At 37.8% G+C, this 20414-nt stretch overlaps 2 protein-coding genes across 6 annotated transcripts in view; one reads left to right on the plus strand and one right to left on the minus strand.

Moving 5' to 3' along the window:
- Nucleotides 1–477: 477 nt before the first annotated feature.
- THAP2 (THAP domain containing 2) lies at nucleotides 478–16777 on the minus strand. The gene is made up of 3 exons (XM_006062141.3): nucleotides 16083–16777; nucleotides 8871–9066; nucleotides 478–4261 (listed from the first exon to the last, which is right to left on the minus strand). Exons 1-3 carry the CDS (start codon nucleotides 16151–16153, stop codon nucleotides 3872–3874), a joined length of 657 nt encoding a protein of 218 aa, XP_006062203.3. The 5' UTR covers nucleotides 16154–16777; the 3' UTR covers nucleotides 478–3871.
- A 36-nt stretch (nucleotides 16778–16813) lies between these two features.
- Nucleotides 16814–20414, plus strand: part of ZFC3H1 (zinc finger C3H1-type containing) — a 52622-nt gene continuing 49021 nt past the window's right edge. For 3 of the 5 annotated variants that reach the window (XM_025284470.2, XM_025284471.2, XM_044941943.1), the window contains exon 1: nucleotides 16814–17646. In XM_025284470.2, the coding sequence (XP_025140255.2) occupies nucleotides 17052–17646 (595 nt within the window). In that variant the 5' untranslated portion in view covers nucleotides 16814–17051. The remainder of the gene's footprint in view (nucleotides 17647–20414) is intronic. The other 2 variants (XM_006062142.3, XM_006062143.3) reach the window with 1 other exon arrangement.

Genomic DNA, 20414 nt, shown 5'->3' on the forward strand with positions numbered 1-20414 from the left:
TTCAATCCCTGGGTTGTGAAGATACCCTGGAGAAGGGAATGGCTACCCATTCCAGTATTCTTGCCTGGAGAATTCCACAGACAGAAGAGCCTGGCAGGCTCCAGTCCATGCGGTCGCAAAGAGTCGGACACGACTGAGCGACTTTCACCTCAAGTGTATCTACAATCTGTGTGTGAGCCTCAAATTATTGTGAGGAGAGACATAAATTTTTATAGCCCTTCATATTTCTGGTGTAGATTGTATAACCAGTATTTAAAACAGTGAAAATAAACTATAATGTATGTTTAGATATAATTTGAGCCATAAAATGAAATGATAATTCCTCTTCTAGGCTTTACATATCTTTATTTTGCTTACAGTTTGCTTCAATTTAAGGAGAGGGACTTCTATTAAAGTATTTCAGGGGTTCAATTTAAGGGAAGTATTTCCACGGAAATGTTTATGTACATATTTTAGAAATAATAGGCATGACAGTAATTTCCTTAGAAAAGCTTTTAGTATCAACATACTCAGAATACATTTTTTTTGTGTGTGAAAACAATACACAGCTGTTTAATATATTATAAATTCCTTAATTTTATAGTTTTCAACTGTCTAAATGCCAAAAGAATCCCATAATCTGACATAAAGAGGAACCATTTTCTATATTATACCAAAATTACAATTTACCCGTATTCTAAGATTGATAAGTGAGATTAAAGAAAACCCCAGCATTATAAAGTCTACCTAGAAGAGATCAACAATGACTTCAGACTGTCTTTACTGTATATCTATGTATCTATCTATATTTATACACACAATATTTTTTTAGTTTTTTGAAACACATGACCTGCCCTATTTTAATGATGTAGTTAACAGAGGGTTATAATGTAGAGGTCAGAGAATAGGATTTGGAGGCTAAAGACCAGTGTTCAACCTAAAACTTTCTTGATCACTGCATTTCTACCCTTTGTGCCAGATACATTATAAATGTCTGAATAATTGCATTAACAAAGATTTCTTCATTTATAAATTAGAGATAACACCGCCCACCACACAGAATACTTGTAAAGAACAAGAGAACTAATTGTTGCCATAGTGCATTGTTAACTTGAAGACTCTGATTTAAAACTATTTTTTTAAAAAATTTGTGATAGTAGGGCTTGTTTAGTAAAAATATCAAATATCAAATAAACTCCAATCTTGTCTTTGATATAATATTTCACTTGGTTATGTTTTCCTTTTAACAAGATATCATAAACAACAAATTTGTTCAGTGTTCATTTTAATGGGAGGAAAGTTTTACAATTCATTAAATAAACACTATGTAATTCACCTTAACACCCATGTTCTACAAAATCTCCTTTGGTAAGTCATTATAAGAAGACATCCATTTATTTCAAAAGAAAACTATTATAAAAAGGTCTAAAGTTTACATGTTCTCATTAAATTCCAATTTAATGGCATTTACCAAAGCACTTCACACACACCTCTTTCATAGCATTTATCATATTGTATTATAAATAATATTTGTTTCTCTCAAAAGACTTTGGGCAACTTAAGGGCAGAAAAATCATATCATATTCATCTTTATATCAAATTCCTAGCCTTTGGCTGGTTCTCTGTAAAGGTTAGTGCCTAACAGACACAGCATGAATGATGGACATAAAACAGGATATATGTGTACAGCAGAGGACAAAGAGCTACTATAATTTTGATGAGTTGCATGATATACGGGCTAAGTGATAAGTTTATCAACAAACTGAAAACAGGATTTTAAAAGATTCCTTTAATTTTTAAAGTAAAACTAAACTCCTTCTGATTTTCTCTATGAATGAAAGTAGTTTTAAGGAGACAGATATATGTTAACATACTTGATGCAGACAGAGTTTGTAGCATGTTATCAGAACAGTGACATGAAAATGACATGGGGAAAAAACAGCAAAAAATGTACTGAGTGGTAGTTTATTCAGTGCTCTCAAATAATAATGAAGTCAAGTTAATGTGCCAAAAGTTTGTGTATTTTATAATGGTTCATTTTTGTGATTTAAAAAATGTTACATTAAGATATTAAGGTACTATTGTACATGGGAATCAGCCTGCATTGGTGTTTTGTTTTGTATTGGGGAGGGGTGGTGAACCACATGAGAGTTTATGTTTGGAAAACATAGTTTATGTTTAAATGATTATTTACCCAACTTATTGTGAAGTATAGAAATGGTAAGTATTGATGATTATGTTTGAAACCATATAAAGACAGTTGTAAACATGAAAGGACAATTCCAAGAAGTGAATCCAGTATTAAAGATAACATGACTAACAAGGTTTACACTATACACAAAAGGATTTTCTTAAATATTTACTTTAAGTGCCTGATGGAAACTAAAAGAGATCTTTTCTACCACTGCTTTTGTTAACTCTTGTAGGCACTCCTTATTAAAAGGGTGTAAATAATCTAAAAAGACTGTTGCTAGGATTTAAGCAAATGTTATAAAAACTTTTTTATCATCAAGGAACCATGACCTTATGGGAAAGATTTACAGTAATATGTGATTATATATATGGTACTTTCATATGTTGTTGTCGGAAACTCAAGTTAGGCCTGGTTAACCTGATTGTTCATTAATAAATTTTTATATGATTTGACCAAAGCTGTTTGAAGGGCTCTTACTAAACATTTATCTGGCAAAATAAGGCAAACCCTTTAATTGTTCAAGTGGAAACTATAAGAAGAGTTCTGATATTCTCTGTTGTAAAATAATTAGCACCTGTATAGCTTTATCACAGACACAAGAATTTTTATAGAGATCTACACTTCATTTCCCTTATGCAGTATGGTTACTCTACTTACTAAAAGAGATAAAAAGCAAACTGATATGTAAGATAAACTGATTCCATTTTAGGTTATAAGCTGTGGAGATACAATCTGGTAAGTACTTTTCCATAATTCAATTCTATTATGGGTTTATAGAAAAAAAAGAAAGCTTAAGAATTTTGGTATCAATACACGTGGAGACAGAGGGAGTATTTCTAACATGAAACTTTGTCGCATGTTTGCCTATTAATGCATCAACTTTGAAATTGAAAATGTATTTTTATTTATGAGAAAAATGTGGTATACATTTATCTTTGTGTTCAATTAAAGTAAAAGCTAGATCTCAATCTCTGTGTTATTTCATAGCATATTTTCTCAGAAGGTGACTATAACCAGCTACCAGTTTTTAGAAGCCTGAGGTACTTGGATAACTCAAAGGTACTTTACATTTGAAAATATTATTTTCAAAATATTTTACAAGATATTGCAAAAGCTAATTTTGTTATGATGGAGGCCATGATTAGCTTATTTTACAGATAAGAAGATATAGAAAGTTTAAATAAAATAATTTGCCCTGTATTTCAGGGGGTTTTTCCCTATAATTTTTCCCAATCACAGTGCCAATAATAATTCAATTAATAAAAAACTGAACAATTTTACAGTTATATGTCAGTTAATCCCTACTAGGCAAATTACTTAGAATGTAATATCCCAACTTTGGTACAGGAAAAAAATTTTTTATAATATAAATTAAAAACATTACTTGTAATAGACTGTTCTTTAAAGAGGTTAAAAAAACAAAAACACAAAACATTCTACAAATATTAAGTTTTCTAGCAAAAATTTTAAGTATGTAATTCTCACAATAAGGCACTTCTCTTCTCATTTAAATGTTTCATAGAAAGTTCTCCATTTTTTTGTAATCAAGTCTTCATAAATTATACAGTAATGTTATTTCAAGTAAAACTTCATTAACTACTCAAATTTGGAATAATTTCTTTAATTGTCTTTACTTGTGAATAGAATGGAGTTTAAGTAACAAATCCTAAATGAGCGTACTCTTGGTCTGTTTCAGATTTAGAGAACTGATAATGTTTTACCCTGTTGATCTTGTTCAAGAATCTTGAAATCTTCCAAAGCAAGACTGTTTAAGGCTGCTGGTACAATGTATTCTGATGTGCCCTTAGGTAATACATTATTTGTTTCCAGATTCTTCACCAAGCACGCGGCTTTAATCCATCTTCGAGTTGCTCTGCGTTCTTTCTGTAGGCAAGTTTTCATTTTCCTTCTTAAGCTTGCTATCTCCTTTTCCAGTTTAATTATCCTCTTTTTAGCTTCCATAGGATTCCTGAAGGCATAACTGTGTTCAAGTAGTACTTGGTGACTACTAATGCTTGATTTTAAATTAGATGGTCCGGTTGGTGTACAACTGTTGTTTTTCTTCAAAAGATTCCTTGACTTGAGTTTCTGAGCCAAATAAAATTAGAGGGTTGAACATAAATTATGGAATATCACAAAAAAGCAAATTCTGTCCAATTTTGGGTAACAGTACTTAAACTGCTCTTTTTGGAACCAGACAATGCCCTTCCCAGGTTTCTTTCAAATAACTAAATATGATTCTATAGACTTAAAAAATTTATTTGCAATATTCTCACCAAGACCAATATAGAATGCATTTAGACATTTATTTGTGATACTGATTTGATCTCTTTTTAAAGTAAATACTATTCTCTCAATTTGATTAATATATCAGACCTGTGATCCTACTTAATAAAAACATTCCCAAAAATCAAGCTCCTGAATAGGTTTACTTATTAATTATGCACAGTTATATCATACTATCAAGGACTTAAGATCTGGCTAGAAAACTTCAGTCCAGATAAGAAACCTGAGGACCCTTTTTTCCCTTTAATTTCTTTCATTCAGGTAGTCATCAAGTCCTATTAATTCTACCTCCTAAATATCTCATCAGGATGTTTAGGATCTTCCCATCATTCTTAATGCTACTACCCACATCAGGCCCATATCATTCATGTCTAGCTTGAATATATTAAAAACTTTATTGATCTCTGGGCTCATTTTAATCCTCACTAATCTATTTCCCTGACCAGTAATGCTGAAGAGCTGAAGTTGAATGGTTCTATGAAGACCTACAAGACCTTTTAGAACTAACGCCCAAAAAAGATGTCCTTTTCATTATAGGGGGCTGCAATGCAAAAGTAGGAAGTAAAGAAACACCTGGAATAACAGGCAAATTTGGCCTTGGAGTACAGGATGAAGCAGTGCAAAGGCTAATAGTTTTGCCAAGAGAACACACTGGTCATAGCAAACACCTTCTTCCAACAACACAAGAGAAGACTCTACACATGGACATCACCAGATGGTCAACACCAAAATCAGATCTATTATGTTCTTTGCAGCCAAAGATGGTGAAGCTCTATACAGTCAGCGAAAACAAGACTGGGAGCTGACTGTGGCTCAGATCATGAACTCCTTATTGCCAAATTCAGACTTAAAGTGAAGAAAGTAGGGAAAACCACTAGACCATTCAGGTTATGACCTAAATCAAATCCCTTATGATTATACAGTGAAAGTGAGAAATAGATTTAAGGGACTAGATCTCATAGAGTGCCTGATGAACTATGGACGGAGGTTCGTGACATGGTACAGGAGGCAGGGATCAAGACCATCCCCAAGAAATGCAAAAAAGCAAAATGGCTGTCTGAGAAGGCCTTACAAATAGCTGTGAAAAGAAGAGAAGCGAAAAGCTAAGGAGAAAAGGAAAGCTATACCCATTTGAATGAAGAGTTCCAAAGAATAGCAAGGAGAGATAAGAAAGTCTTCCTCAGCAATCAATGCAAAGAAATAGAGGAAAACAACAGAATGGGAAAGACTAGAGATGTCGTCAAGAAAATTAGAGATACCAAGGGAACATTTCATGCAAAAATGGGCTTGATAAAGAACAGAAATGGTATGGACCTAACAGAAGCAGAAGATATTAAGAAGAGGTGGCAAGAATACACAGAACTGTACAAAAAAGAGCTTCACAACCCAGATAATCACGGATATGGTGTGATCACTGACCTAGAGCCAGACATCCTGGAATGTGAAGTCAAGTCAGCCTTAGAAAGCATCACTATGAACAAAGCTAGTGGAGGTGATGGCATTCCAGTTGAGCTATTTCAAATCCTAAAAGATGATGCTGTAAAAGTGCTGCACTCAGTATATCAGCAAATTTGGAAAACTCAGCAGTGGCCACAGGACTGGAAAAGGTCAGTTTTCATTCCAATCCCAAAGAAAGGCAATGCCAAAGAATGCTCAAAACTACTGCACAATTGCACTCATCTCACATGCTAGTAAAGTAATGCTCAAAATTCTTCAAGCCAGGCTTCAGCAATACGTGATCTGTGAACTTCTAGATGTTCAAGCTGATTTTAGAAAAGGCAGAGGAACCAGAGATCAAATTGCCAACATCTGCTGGATCATTGAAAAAGCAAGAGAGTTCCAGAAAAACATCTTTTTCTGCTTTATTGACTATGCCAAAGCCTTTGACTGTGTGGATCACAACAAACTGTGGAAAATTCTTAAAGAGATGGGAATACCAGACCACCTGACCTGCCTCTTGAGAAACCTGTATACAGGTCGGGAAGCAACAGGTAGAATTGGACTTGGAACAACAGGTTCCAAATAGGAAAAGGAGTATGTCAAGGCTGTATATTGTCACCCTGCTCATTTAACTTATATGCAGAGTGCATCATGAAAAGGCCTGGGCTGGAAGAAGCACAAGTTGGAATCAAGATTGCCAGGAGAAATATCAATAACCTCAGATACACAGATGACACCACCCTTATGGCACAAAGTGAAGAGGAACTAAAGAGCCTCTTGATGAAAGTGAAAGAGGAGAATGAAAAACTTGGCTTAAAGCTCAACATTCAGAAAACTAAGATCATGGCATCCGGTCCCATCACTTCATGGGAAATAGATGGGGAAACCGTGCAAACAGTGGGTGACTTTATTTTTGGGGGCTCCAAAAGCACTGCAGATGGTGACTGCAGCCATGAAATTAAAAGACGCTTACTCCTTGGAAGGAAAGTTATGACCAACCTAGACAGCATATTAAAAAGTAAAAACGTTACTTTGTCAACAAAGGTCTGTCTAGTCAAGGCTATGGTTTTTCCAGTAGTCATATATGGATGTGAGAGTTGGACTATAAACAATGCTGAGCATAGAAGAATTGATGCTTTTGAACTGTGGTGTTGGAGAAGACTCTTGAGAGTCCCTTGGACTGCAAGGAGATCCAACCAGTCCATCATAAGGGAGATCAGTTCTGTGTGTTCATTGGAAGGACTGATGTTGAAGCTGAAACTCCAATACTTTGGCCACCTCATGTGAAGAGCTGACTCATTTGAAAAGACCCTGATGCTGGGAAAGATTGGGGGCAGGAGGAGAAGGGGACAACAGAGGATGAGATGGCTGGATGGCATCACCGACTCGATGGACATGAGTTTGAGTGAACTCTGGGAGTTGGTGATGGACAGGGAGGCCTGGCGTGCTACGGTTCATGGGGTCGCAAAGAGTCGGACACGACTGAGCAACTGAACTGAGCTGAATCTATTTTCTGCCACTGGCATAATTTTCTAACAGATTTGATGTTTTAATACTGGCTACATTCTTATTTGCCTATTTTCTAAAGAACAAAAAAATCTTTACATGGCATACTATACCATTTAGGATCTCACCCCATTCTGCCATTCACTATCCTAATTTTTATTCCAAAAATATTAAAACACTTTTAGTTCCCACATTATGTCATCAATTTCATAACTTTGTGTCTTTCATTCATTCAACAAACATTTATTGAAACAACACAACAGTGAACAAGTAAGATAAATATGGTTCCTGTCCTCATGAAACCTAAAACTGGCATTCTTTCTGCCTAAAACAATTGGCAGGAGCTCCATTTTCATCTTTATATTCCCAGCATCTAACTTGGATTTCAACATATGTAAAGTTTAGTAAATATCTGTTGAAAGAATAAATGATCAAAGTGTCAAAACCAAGGTATCCTTCAAATTCAACAAACATCTGAGTGTGTACTATGTACCAGGCACTATTTGAGGTTCTGAGGATTCAGAAGTGAAATGCTTGCCATCCTGGAGCTTTTCTAATATCTGTGATGTTAACATTAATAATTAGTTTACCACAATCTCCTCTCTCTTCTCTCCCATTCAGATATTAACCATGTAGATTTACAAATTTACCCATCAAAAATAACTCAAGAAAAGCAGTTTTTTTTTCCTCTTTCAGAGGAAAAGATATCTGTCCTTTTTTTCAAAGCTAAATTTTTTACATTTTTTTTGTTCATTCTACCCCTTAACATTTTAGTGACCCTGTCTTTCGCAGCTAGCTTTTCTCTTTTCTGATCAGATCTTCCTTGAGTAGATAAAACATTGTTTTAATACATTCATACTATACCTTAAATTTCTCCTTCAAATAAGATACAAGTAAGTATCACTTGCTCATACTTATTTTCCACTCATCCCTCAACTCATTAGTTTTTGTTCTGATTGTACTACTGCAGCTGCCCTGTGCAAGGTCAAGAACTCTCTCCTAAGTTCCAAACTCCAAGCTCAAACCCAGTCTAAGTGCTGGAGTTCTACGAAATTTTCTGTTACGCCTCGCTCTGACCTTATATTCTTTGGTCTGACTCTGGTATTCTTTGGGTGTGCTGCCATGAAAGCACTTATCACACATTATTTGTATGTCATCCTAAAACCAGGGCAGAATGATGCTAGAGGTTTCATTAATATTTTTCAGTTTAACCATTGGGTCATTTATTGATAAGAATTAACAATAATGTAGCATTCCAATATGATAAAACAGTTTGGATTAGGGAAAGAATAACAGAATCAGGAGATCTGAGCACTAATTCTAGCCTGCATCTTTACTGCAATTTTCCAACTTCCTTGAGCTACAGTATTATATTTGAATTTCAATATATTCTGAATCATTCCATTTTAAAAACAAAAAAGGATGGATTCTAAAAATGGAGTTAAAGAAAAGCAGCATTACGTACCATGGACTTTATATGGGTACAAAAATCAAAAATGGTTGGAACAGCATCCATTTTAAGTCGTCTAGTTTGTCCTGTTAGGTCAAAACAGGAAGCTTCAAAGTGCTTTGAACAAAGAAAAGTATGTTTTCCTGGCACAAAATTTTTGCGCCTAACCAGGCGAACCCATTCTTTTCTTCTTTTAGGATCCAAAGGAAACCTTTAAAAAAAAAAAAAGAAAAAGAAAAAAAGGGCAACTCAAATTCCAACTATCACACACTTCTGGTTGCACTAAATAGTCAAAAGAAATTTTGAAAAATGACAATTTAAAATGTCTTCCATTTATATAACAAATTAAAAATTTCTAATATCCAAACACTGGAACAGAAACCAATTCATGTTCATTTTTATAAGTTCTTAAAACTTAATAAAAAACTAACTTAAGTAGATCAGTTTTTCAAGGTCTTAAAAAGAGACATTTCTTCCCAAACTAGTCCTTAACAAGGGAGAAAAAACAAGTAAAACTAAATTGATCTATATCAAATTTATGTGAAACCATTGTAAGCAGGAATAATTTCACAATGATTTGATCTGCTGTTGATATACATGGTCAAGACAACTCAGATAATCCACAGATTAAATTTTATCAAGACAGATTCTGGTATTCCTCCCTCTGTGTTCATTATGATACTTACTGCATGCTTTGTAATTTTTCATTTTAAAAAATTTCCAATGAAATGAAAGATGATCAGTTTCTTGAGGACACGGATCATTATATCTTTTTATCTATCTTTACCACTTAGGTATTGCCTTGCAAATAGTTGGGACTCAACAAAAATGTGCTTAGTTACTATAAATATAGAATATATAAATTAATACTATACTATACTACTTTCATGAAGTTAAACTGCATATATTTTTGAAAAAATGAACTCTTAAGCTATGTAGTACAGTTGAAAGCACAATTACTACAAGAAGTAAAATGCTAATGACAAGCCAGTTGGAATGTTTTTCCTATTTATTTCAAACATAACAGTGATATCACCCGGTGTACAGCTGTTAAAGAAGAGAAAATATAAGGGACTTCTAAAAATTCTGATGGCAGCTGTGCTGTGAAGTGAAAGTTGCTTGGTTGTGTCCCACTCTTTGTGACCCCATCGACTACAGAGTCCACGGAATTCTCCAGGCCAGAATACTGGAGTGGGTAGCTGTTCCCTTCTCCAGTGGATCTTCCCAACCCAGGGGTTCTGAACCCAGGTCTCCTGCACTGCAGGTGGATTCTTTACCAGCTGAGCCACTAGGGAAGCCCAAAAATACTGGCGTGGGTGGCCTATCCCTTCTCCAACACATCTTCCCAATCCAGGAATTGAACCAGGGTCTCCTGCATAGCAGCAGATTCCTTACCAGCTGAGCTATCAGGGAAGCCCCTGTGTTGACTGACTTGCAAATAGAAGCATCAACATTCACACGCAATAAGTTTGAACTGAACTCTTTAGTTTGACTACCTTATCCTTTAAGTATTAATTATGAACTCACTAGTGCCTAAAAAGAACCATTAAATTTATGTTAGAAGATCCTGTGGCTCCGAAGCCCCCAGCTGAAGATTCACTAGAACAGCTTTGGCTATATTAGATATACTAGGGTTGCTCAAATTATCAGCAGGGAGGGGCACAGTGATGAAAGCCCAGGTTTACCTATACACCCTGCCATCTCATGTCCCCATTCCCCACAACCTCAAATACACCCTGATCTGAAGGCAGCATTTGTATGTCACTCTACAGTTCCTGTAGTTTCGTAAGATACTTTTATTCTATTTCACTAGACACTTCTGATGGAGAAGTAATCTACTCTGTTAGCTCTCACTTCTTAACAATAATGTATTCTCACTTCAAAGCTCTGTTCCAATATTTAATGATTTGAAAATTCTCCTGAGGACTGAGCTAAAAATTAAGCTATTAATTCATAAGCACACTTCTTGCTGGGACCTCAATAAAGGCTCAGAATAAATAAGTACTATCAGTACTATCGGAGAAGGCAGTGGCACCCCACTCCAGTACTCTTGCCTGGAAAATCCCGTGGGCGGAGGAGCCTGGTAGGCTGCAGTCCATGGAGTCACTAGGAGTCAGAGACAACTGAGCGACTTCACTTTGACTTTTCACTTTCCTGCATTGGAGAAGGAAATGCAACCCACTCCAGTGTTCTTGCCTGGAGAATCCCAGGGACGGGGGAGCCTGGTGGGCTGCCGTCTGTGGGGTCGCACAGAGTCGGAGACGACTAAAGCGACTTAGCAGCAGCAGCAGTACTTTTGTATTAGCATTTGTATAAGACTCTACAGATATATGAAGACTGTCAGATATTATTTTTCATACCCACCTTTAGCTCTTTTTTAAATAATGAAATCAATGCCTCCAACTGGACCTTAACTTCATCAAATTCTACTTCTTTTAATACTCAGTTTAATAGTACTGAGTACTATTAAATAACAGTACTTAAATAATAGTATTAAATAATACTCATTTTCCTAACAAGTTTTTCATGATCAGAAGACTTGGTTAGATGTTCTTGTATCATATAGTGCAAATATAACTGTATTCCAATTGTTTACTTTACTATCTCCACTACTAGATCACAGGTTTCTCCTGGTTAGAAGCTGTTTATTTTACTACTTTATCCTGTTAAGTAAGCATTCAATAAACTTTTCTGAGTGAATCAATGAATATACAAGCTAGTGGAGTTAGTTTGGCATTACTAAATAATCTTCAGATTATCTGTGTTGAAATAAAATAAGAATAATCAACAATTTTATATTTTATTTTGGATAATGTTTTATAAAGATTAACCTGAATTATGTTTTTCACATGTTGTTTGGATTTTTCCCAGCAAACCCAAAGGGTGAGTGAAACAGCCTGTAAGCTGAATTTAAGTAATAATAAATCCTGTAAATATTAGTTTTAAATAAGTGAAGTAGTGTTAACAGATGGATATATTCTTTCCTAAACAAAAATAGAAGCAGGCTTTCAGAAGCATTAGATGCTTTGGAAAATCACTCAGTATTTTAAACAGTGCTACTTTGCTAGGGTCTTTAATAAATAACTGAATAACATTCCAAGCACTGTCCTGGGCACTGAAGACATGGTGCTAAATAAAACTGACCTACCTTTATGATATCCCCCTTTTTTGAGGGTATACTGTAATGAGGAAGGTACAGAATCAAACAGCTTGAAGTAGCAGAAAAGAGTGGCCGAGAACAGTTTCTCTGGAATCAAACCAGGTATCAATCCTGGATCCTTCACATAATAGCTGGGTGACTTTAAGGATGTTGTTTAACCTTTTTAGGCCTCAGTTTTATCACCCATAAAGTTGAGTAATAATGAATCTAGTGGGGTTCTAGGAATTAAATGAGACAATGTGAGTAAATGCTTAGCTCAGTGCGTGTGTGTGTGTTAGTTGCTCAGTCCTACCCGACTCTGTGACCTCATGGACTACAGCTTTCCAGGCTCCTCTGTCCATGGGATTCTCCAGGCAAGAATACCGGAGTGGGTTGCCATTCCCTTCTCCAGGGAATCTTCCAAACCAAGGGATCAAACCCAAGCTTCTTGCACTGCAGGCAGTCTCTTTACCATCTGGACCACCAGAGAAGCCTAGCCCAGTGTATAGTACATGGTAAATATTAAATAAATAGTTTTTATTATTGGGTTGGCCCAAAAAGTTCATTTGGGCTTTTCCATAGCGTCTTATGGAAAAACCTGAATGAACTTTTTGGCCAACCCAATATTACAAATGTAATTACAAGTGTAATTATTTGAACTTAGAAAAGGGTAAGTACAGGATTGCATGGAACCATAATAGGAAGAGCTAATCTCATCAAGAAGCCTTAAGAGAGTATGGGAATTAGCTAGGGAAATGGTAGTAGTGAAGAATGTTAAAGAGTATCTTGGGTACAGGGAAGTGTTATGACATGAAATGATGATGGAGGGCCTGCTAAGATAAAGAGTGATTTTGAATTTTATCCAAAATGGTATTGGTAAGTCATCAAGAACCTAATTTAGAGGTGACTGTTAACAGAAAATGTTTTAACTGGTTGTTAAACACAGCCATGATTAAAAATTATGTAAGTTTGCATTTAAGTAGATTAAAAACAAAGGTAATACATATTAAAAACCCAGCACCTAGTTATTTTACTATTATCTACACTCTTATGTTACTTATATGTATGAAACCTGTATGAAATAAATGATACACAATAGGGTAGTATTGTACATTTCTTTCCAACTCCACTATCAGTGATGTCATGTTGGTAGCTTAAAACCAGTTATGGTTGGGAGTATTTATATCCTGCAAATTGGACAAACACTACAAATCAGGGCTTTTGCCCTTCCCCGGAGATCCTGTTGTTAAACATTTAGCAACACACCATTTGCTATAAAAGAGCAGTTAGAAGGACATGAATGGAAGCAGTGAACCACTTAAGAAGTTGTTTTAATATCTCAATCGAGAGGGAATGGTAAGAAGTCAAGGGAGGATAACCTCTCAGCTTCTGGGTGGCTGGTGTTTCCTTTTATGAGAAAGGGAATATGGGAAATGTAGTTTTTGGGGAAGGGCAAGTTCAAGAGTACAGTTTTAGTATGCTGAATGTGAGGACCTGAAGAGATGGGGGAAATAATTGAGACACTTCATCTAAAGGTCTAAAACCCATTGGAGATTTGGACTGGAAGTACAAATTTAGGAGGCATTTAGGAGGCATCAACAAGTAAATGTTAACCAAGACCATAGGAACAGCTGCAACCCTTTTGATGAGAATGGGCTAGGCAATAGAGTGGTAGAGGAGACTGAAGTTAGGCCAAGGAAGTAAGATGAAAATCACAAAATTAGTGTCAAATAATTCAAAGTAGAGAGTATTTTAGGGAGGAAATGATCACATGCCATGAAAAAAGATGTAGGAGTGACAATTCATGTTAGCAAGAACAGTTTCCTAAGATTACTGGGGAGACTCAGTCTGGAATGGGCTGAGGCAGAGAGAAGAAAAATGGGGACAATAAGTTTAGGCAATTAGAAGTCTACCAATGGCCTAGGAAAGGAGTGAATTAAATGTTAATTATGAAATAGGAATTAATTTCATTATGAATAATGCTATTTTAAGGCCTAAACTTCTGAGGTGACACATGAGGATGTTAATTTCATAGCAAGCAAATGGTCAAACATGGAAAGGAGGTGTGTGTGTTAGTGTGCCACGACACATCTCCTAAACGTCCCTTGCTGGTGCCGTGACTCCACCCTCTTCCTCATCTTCCAAATCAAATTACCATATACAATAATTTCTCCTCAAACATTTCTCAAATCTGTCCACTTCTTCCCATCCCTTCTCTCAGTACTACTCTCGTCTAGGCCACTGAGTCTCCCTTATTTTATTACAGGGTCCTAACTTTTTTCTCTATCAATCTAGGGCTGATCGTGTCAGCATCAGAAGTACTCATTGTTTAGTTCCACTGAGCTGCATCAGGGTTTCTCTGTGAAATAGTAGGTATGCTAACATTCTGTAATAAGCTCCTTTCTCATCAAATTCATCTCATGATGATGCTTATCCAGCACTTTAGGAAACACTGTAATTTGCTACACTGCAGCCTGAGGGCTTTTTAATATGGAAATCCTTCACATCCTTTGAGAAGTGTTATTTGACTTTCCAAAGCTAAATTAGGACTCCCTGAAAGTCTCTTCTGTGGCATTTAACCATAATTATTTATGTCTGTCTTTCTTATTCCAAGTCCAAGAAGGTTAAGTATTTTCTGGATCCTTAGCACCGTGTCAGGTGCTAAGAGCTTGGCACATATTCAGTTCAGTTCAGTCACTCAGTTGTGTCCGACTCTTTGCAGCCCCATGATGCCACCATGGACTGCAGCATGCTGGGCTTCCCTGTGCATGACCAACTCCCCAAGCTTGCTTAAACTCATGTCCATGAGTTGGTAACGCCATCCAACCTTCTCATTCTCTGTCCTCCCCTTCTCCTCCTGCCTTCAGTCTTTCCCAGCATCAGGGTGCTTCACATCAGGTGACCCAAGTATTGGAGCTTCATCTTCAGCATGAGTCCTTCCAATGAATATTCTGAACTGATTTCCTTTAGGATTGATTGGTTTGATCTTGCAGTCCAAGGAACTCTCAAGTCTTCTCCAACACACTGATGCTCCAACAGTTCAAAAGCATCAATTCTTCAGTGCTCAGTTTTCTTTATAGTCCCACTCTCACATCCATACATGACTACTGGAAAAACCATAGCTTTGACTATAGGGACTTTCGTTGGCAAAGTAATATCTTTGCTTTTTAATACATTAGATAGATCAATGAATAAAGCACTACATTTTCATGACATACATGAAAAACATAACCACCACAAGGATTTTGTTTTTTAAGTGGTAACTTTTAATAGGGGGTACATTTAGTCATAATGAGGTGGGAAGAAAGGTCAAGGATATCCTTTTCTGAATTCTAAGATCTTATTAAGTTGCAAAGTATATAAATGCAGAACTGTTTGTACTTAACTTTTTGAATGCTTCTTTTCTTCAAGCATATGGCAGGCACTTGCAGAGAAGGCAAATGTTTACCGAGTCATTATTTCATGTAGTATTCAACGTGCTTTCCAGAGTTCTGATTTGACAGAATTAAAGAATTTTGACTGCTTTTCAGCAAACGAAGGAAGAACGTAACCTGGGTTCTTTGTATACTACTCTGTTCTAGTAAGAATAGAAAGCTTATCTTTTCCATTTTCATTCACATAGCTTAATTCTACTGCTATTAATGACAATTCCTCCGCAGTTACCGTATGTGACTATCAGAAATCTTAAACGCTTCCCATGTCAATATAGCTAGTGAGAACTGTCTAATTATAACGGGAACGTAGTCGGCTTTTTAGGTGATTGCTGACTTGAAAAGATCTCGCTTCCTCTTATGGCGTCATTAACATCAAGACGTGGTCGAATACATAGGAAATAAGAGAGCAGAAAATTAAGATATCCTCCTGTCGCTTTCTAGAGAAGGACAAATCACTGTACACAACTTGAGTAAACCTTCCCCGAAGGGAGAGAAAAACTGGACAGATTTGAGAAACACAAAAGCCAAAAATGATGCGTCCCTGCTACTTAATAGCTAAGTTAGAACTAGTAGAATCCTCTTGTTCTTCTCACACAAGTGATACCCAGTGTAGGAACTCCCGTTTCCGTCAGCCCCACTCCCTGCCCAGGTTACCTGTGGAAGCTGATGTTAATGTGCTTGTTGTAGGTAGTAGCACAGCCCGCCGCGGCGCAATTGGTCGGCATTTCCCTTTCCACCTCATTCGGCGCTGTCTTAAGCCTGATTTGAGGCGCGGGATGCTACGCTTCCTTCGGGCGGACCCTAGGCAAAAAAGGCTGGGGAAGGGCCCACCGAGCTGAGTTGCCAGAGATGGCTGGGAAGTGTACGGCTGTGTGTGTATGCGTGTGCGTGTGTGTATGTGTAGCGGGTGGGGGGCGGGAGGGGTCAACCTGCCCTTTCTCTTTATTAATATGGCGGACTTGAGCCAGCAAAGCCGACGGTCCTGGAGCTCCAGTCGCTCCCGTTTGCCTTCACCAACATGGCGGACGCAACCCGCCCTCTCCCCGGCTCCCGAAAGGGAGTGGGACTATATAGCGTCTCTTTAGCTGCAAGCCACCGAGCAATTAGACGAGGTGTGCCCCCCTATCACTATGAAACTCTCTCGAGGCCAAGATTAAAAACAGGCCCACCTACCCCCACCCCAAAGGCCAGTCAGTAATAGGTACGAGCCTCAGACTGGAAGGATAACCTCAAACCGAGCGGCAATAAAAAGAAAGACTACAACTCCCAGGGAGCATCGCGCTGTCCTAATTATTATCGCGTGAACTAGGAGTCTTGTTTCCGGCGTGCGGCAGGAAGTGACGGCCGAGCAGAGCCACTTCGAGAGCCACTTTCTCGCGAGGCGGAAGAGCCCCGATCGCGGAGGAGCAAGGGGGCGCTAGGGTAGGGAAGTGGGTTGCGACGGTCCGGCGAGAAAGAGCTGGGGTGCGGGGAAGTTGGGGAGCAGAGCCCGCTAGGTCTCCAAACAGGATAAGGCCGCACCGACCGGGTCCGTTAGGAAAGAAGAAAACCGAAGAGGAAGGCAGTAGTCGGGCGGATCCCCGGATAGAGGGCTAAGGTTGTGTGGAAAGCGTTGGTCCCGGGATGGCGACCGCAGATACTCCGGCCCTGGCTTCCAGTGGCCTCTCGCCTAAGGAAGAAGGGGAGCTTGAAGATGGGGAAATCAGCGACGACGATAATAACAGTCAGATACGGAGCCGGAGCAGCAGCAGCAGCAGTGGCGGCGGGCTGTTACCGTACCCGCGGCGAAGGCCTCTTCACCCGGCCCGGGGCGGTGGATCCGGCGGAGGCGGTGGCTCCTCCTCGTCGTCGTCCTCTTCTCAGCTGCAGCTGAGGAATTTCTCACGCTCGCGGCACGCGTCAGAGCGGGGCCACCTCAGGGGACACAGCAGCTACCGACCCAAAGAGCCGTTCCGGTCTCACCCGCCCTCCGTGAGGATGCCTTCCAGCTCACTGTCCGAAAGCAGCCCCCGGCCGTCGTTTTGGGAACGGAGCCACATCGCCTTGGACCGTTTCCGTTTTCGAGGCAGGCCTTACCGGGGTGGGAGTCGCTGGAGTCGGGGACGAGGAGGGGGTGAGCGAGGAGGCAAGCCGGGGGGCAGACCTCTGGGAGGAGGAGCGGGATCCGGATTCGGCAGCAGTCAGAGCTGGCGAGAGCCCTCTCCACCTCGGAAGAGTTGTATCCTTAACGTGGCTGTCTGCCCTGGGTGTGTCACTAAAGTTCCCTTTAGCGTCATTACTAGGTATGAGATGAGTAACTTTTCTGAACCGTCAGAACCGCTTATTTGTCATTGTGTCAGAATACTTAACGTAGGTCGTTCGTTGGTAAACCCCGTGTGAAACTGTCGCGTTGTTTCTTAAAATTGCTTGATTGGGTATATTTTTTTAATAGTAACTTGTATTGGACGGGGGCCAAACTAGTGGAATCAGATTTGAAATACTACATCACAAGCCTAGGTTTCGTTAGCCTTTGTTTTTGTTAGTAAACTTTGTTACGTGAAGTTGCCTTAGAGGCAACTTCAAGAATTGTTAGAGGAAGAAAAAAGTATTAGCCATAAAAAGTTTGAGAAATACTGTTGCTTATATCGTATTGCACTGTCACATTGAAGATTATGAAGTTTCGTTACACCGAACCCTTCTGTTTTTATTTGTGATTCTGTGTTTTTTTTTTTAACCTTTCTTGATTTATTCTTATACATTGCTGCGTTTTAAAGTTGGAGGGGAAAAAGTCCTGGTGTCACCAACTATTAATTCGGAGGTTTGAAATTCATGTATCTTTGGCAGAAGCTTTACCTCCTTAACGTCTTTATTTCTTATGTTCATATTTTGGGCATTTTATAACTCTTGGTGCTGACAGTTGTGGACTAAGAGAGAGAATGAAACTTACCAGTATTTTAATTTTAATACATTGGAAACCATGGGGTTTATGGGGAGGTGGAGCTAATGGAGAGGTTAAGGAGGAAAATAGCAAATATCAGATTCTTGTCCCCTCTAACCTGAGTTTATTCATCTGAGAATTTGCTATTTTAAGATGTGTTTATAGAACTATCCTTTAAAAAAATTTTTTTAAGTTATACATATGTTTCAAGATACAGCAAAGTGCTGCAGATGTATATATTATAGTAACTATATTAATATTCTCTTTCAGATTATTTGTAGAACTATGTCTTGACATACTCCATGATAACTGCCTATTATTATTGAGAATACTTATTGCTGATTGTAATTTCCATGCTGTAATGTTTTTAATATATTCATTATATATGAAACCTACATGTAATGACATTTGTTGGGGAGACACTCAACGTTATTTTCACAGAATACTTAAGATCAAATGGTCTTTGCCAGATATCAGGATAGAAAGAGGACCAGAAATGTAGTTTAGATAAGGAGGAGGAGCTTCTGATGCTAGTGCTCTGAAAAAACTTATGCAACCACAAGTTGGGTCAGGAGCACGCAGGACTGTTGAAGGAAAAAAATCACTTAGGTGTTTAACTTTTAAAAAGAAAATATTCTTTGAATAAAGATAGAAAACCTTAGCCCAAGATATTTTTTTTAACCAAGGATTTGTTAGTTGTCAGTTCTGAGCCTAAGAACAGAAGGGCTGTTTACTTACAGACATGTAAATTATTTAAGAATACAAAAATGAGGTTTGACAGAAAACAACAAAATTCTGTAAAACAATTATCCTTCAATAAAAAATTTTAAAAAAGCATAAAAAAGGAATACAAACATGAATGAAACTTGTGTGAAGAGACAAATGTTAATTATATTCAGTGTAAAAAGTTCAAATTGAGGTATGTAAAAAGTTCAAATTGAGGTATGTAAAAAGTACTATGGGAGCTTAAAGTTTTTTCTTAGTTTATTTTATGTTAGAAAAGGAGGTGATGCCATGGACTTGCCTACTTCCTGCTTTTGCCTTCTTTTTGTCCATGCATTCGATATAAATTTGGCTTCTACCATATATATCTTTGGAGCCTAGTAGGCTGCAGTCCATGGGGTCGCTGGGAGTCGGAGACGACTGAACGACTTCACTTTCACTTTTCACTTTCATGCATTGGAGAAGGAAATGGCAACCCACTCCAGTGTTCTTGCCTGGAGAATCCCAGGGACGGGGGAGCCTGGTGGCTGCTGTCTGTGGGTTCGCATAGAGTCGAACACGACTGAAGCGACTTAGCAGCAGCATATACCTTTATTGTTAACCTTAGATGTTTTTATTAATCAACAGGCATATGGTGTTGTGAAACAAGTATGGAAAGTATCCAGTCTGATTTCTATAGTAACTTATCAGAAATGAGCTGTCTTGCTGTTTTACTTTTCACACATCCTGCATAAGGATGATTGTTTTGATTCTCTGCTCATTGTTTTCTTTGAGGTGTATCAGTAATCCATCCTAGAGGTAGAATTCTTTATAAGAATTTGTGAAGAGAAACAGTTCCCAGCCACTTTTATGTAATGTGAGCAAATAAATTTTGTAATAAAAGATTTTGTTACTTTAAATTCCTTTAATACCATGATTATACTGTTTAATTTTTATTTCCACTGTGTGATTGTAACATTTTTATGTTACAAGAATTGCATTAAGAAAGAATAAGAGTTATTCTGTGACTTATTTCCATAATGTAGAAGTGAAGTAGCATGAGTACAGGTAGGTATTTTTTAAAACTTTTTCAGTAATAATTAAAATATGCTAGATGCAGCTTTAAAGAAATGGAATAAACCAGATTCTGTTGGAGGTAGTTATTTTCATTCTCGTTCATTTTTAATTTTCCGTATTGATAGGCACTTCGTCAGTCAGTCTTAGCATATGTCTCCTTTGGATGGCTGCTGCTTAAACTTTCAAATCTGTCATAGCTAACATAAACCAGGTTTCAGTTAGAAACTCCATGTTGACCAATTTTATATTAAATCATTTAAGTGTTAGTTTCATTCTAACTGTTCTGTGTA

This window comes from Bubalus bubalis, chromosome 4 (assembly GCF_019923935.1).
Source record: "Bubalus bubalis isolate 160015118507 breed Murrah chromosome 4, NDDB_SH_1, whole genome shotgun sequence".
Taxonomy (NCBI): Eukaryota; Metazoa; Chordata; class Mammalia; order Artiodactyla; family Bovidae; genus Bubalus; species Bubalus bubalis.

What these genes read in the sequence shown, in the direction of transcription:
- THAP2 (XM_006062141.3), bottom strand. Translation starts at nt 16,153, where the DNA reads ATGCCGACCAATTGCGCCGCGGCGGGCTGTGCTACTACCTACAACAAG. An exon ending in ATTAACATCAGCTTCCACAG is followed by an intron (nt 9,067 to 16,082) that starts GTAACCTGGGCA and finishes TTTTTTTTAAAG; the next exon opens with GTTTCCTTTGGATCCTAAAA. An exon ending in GTACCCATATAAAGTCCATG is followed by an intron (nt 4,262 to 8,870) that starts GTACGTAATGCT and finishes TATTTGGCTCAG; the next exon opens with AAACTCAAGTCAAGGAATCT.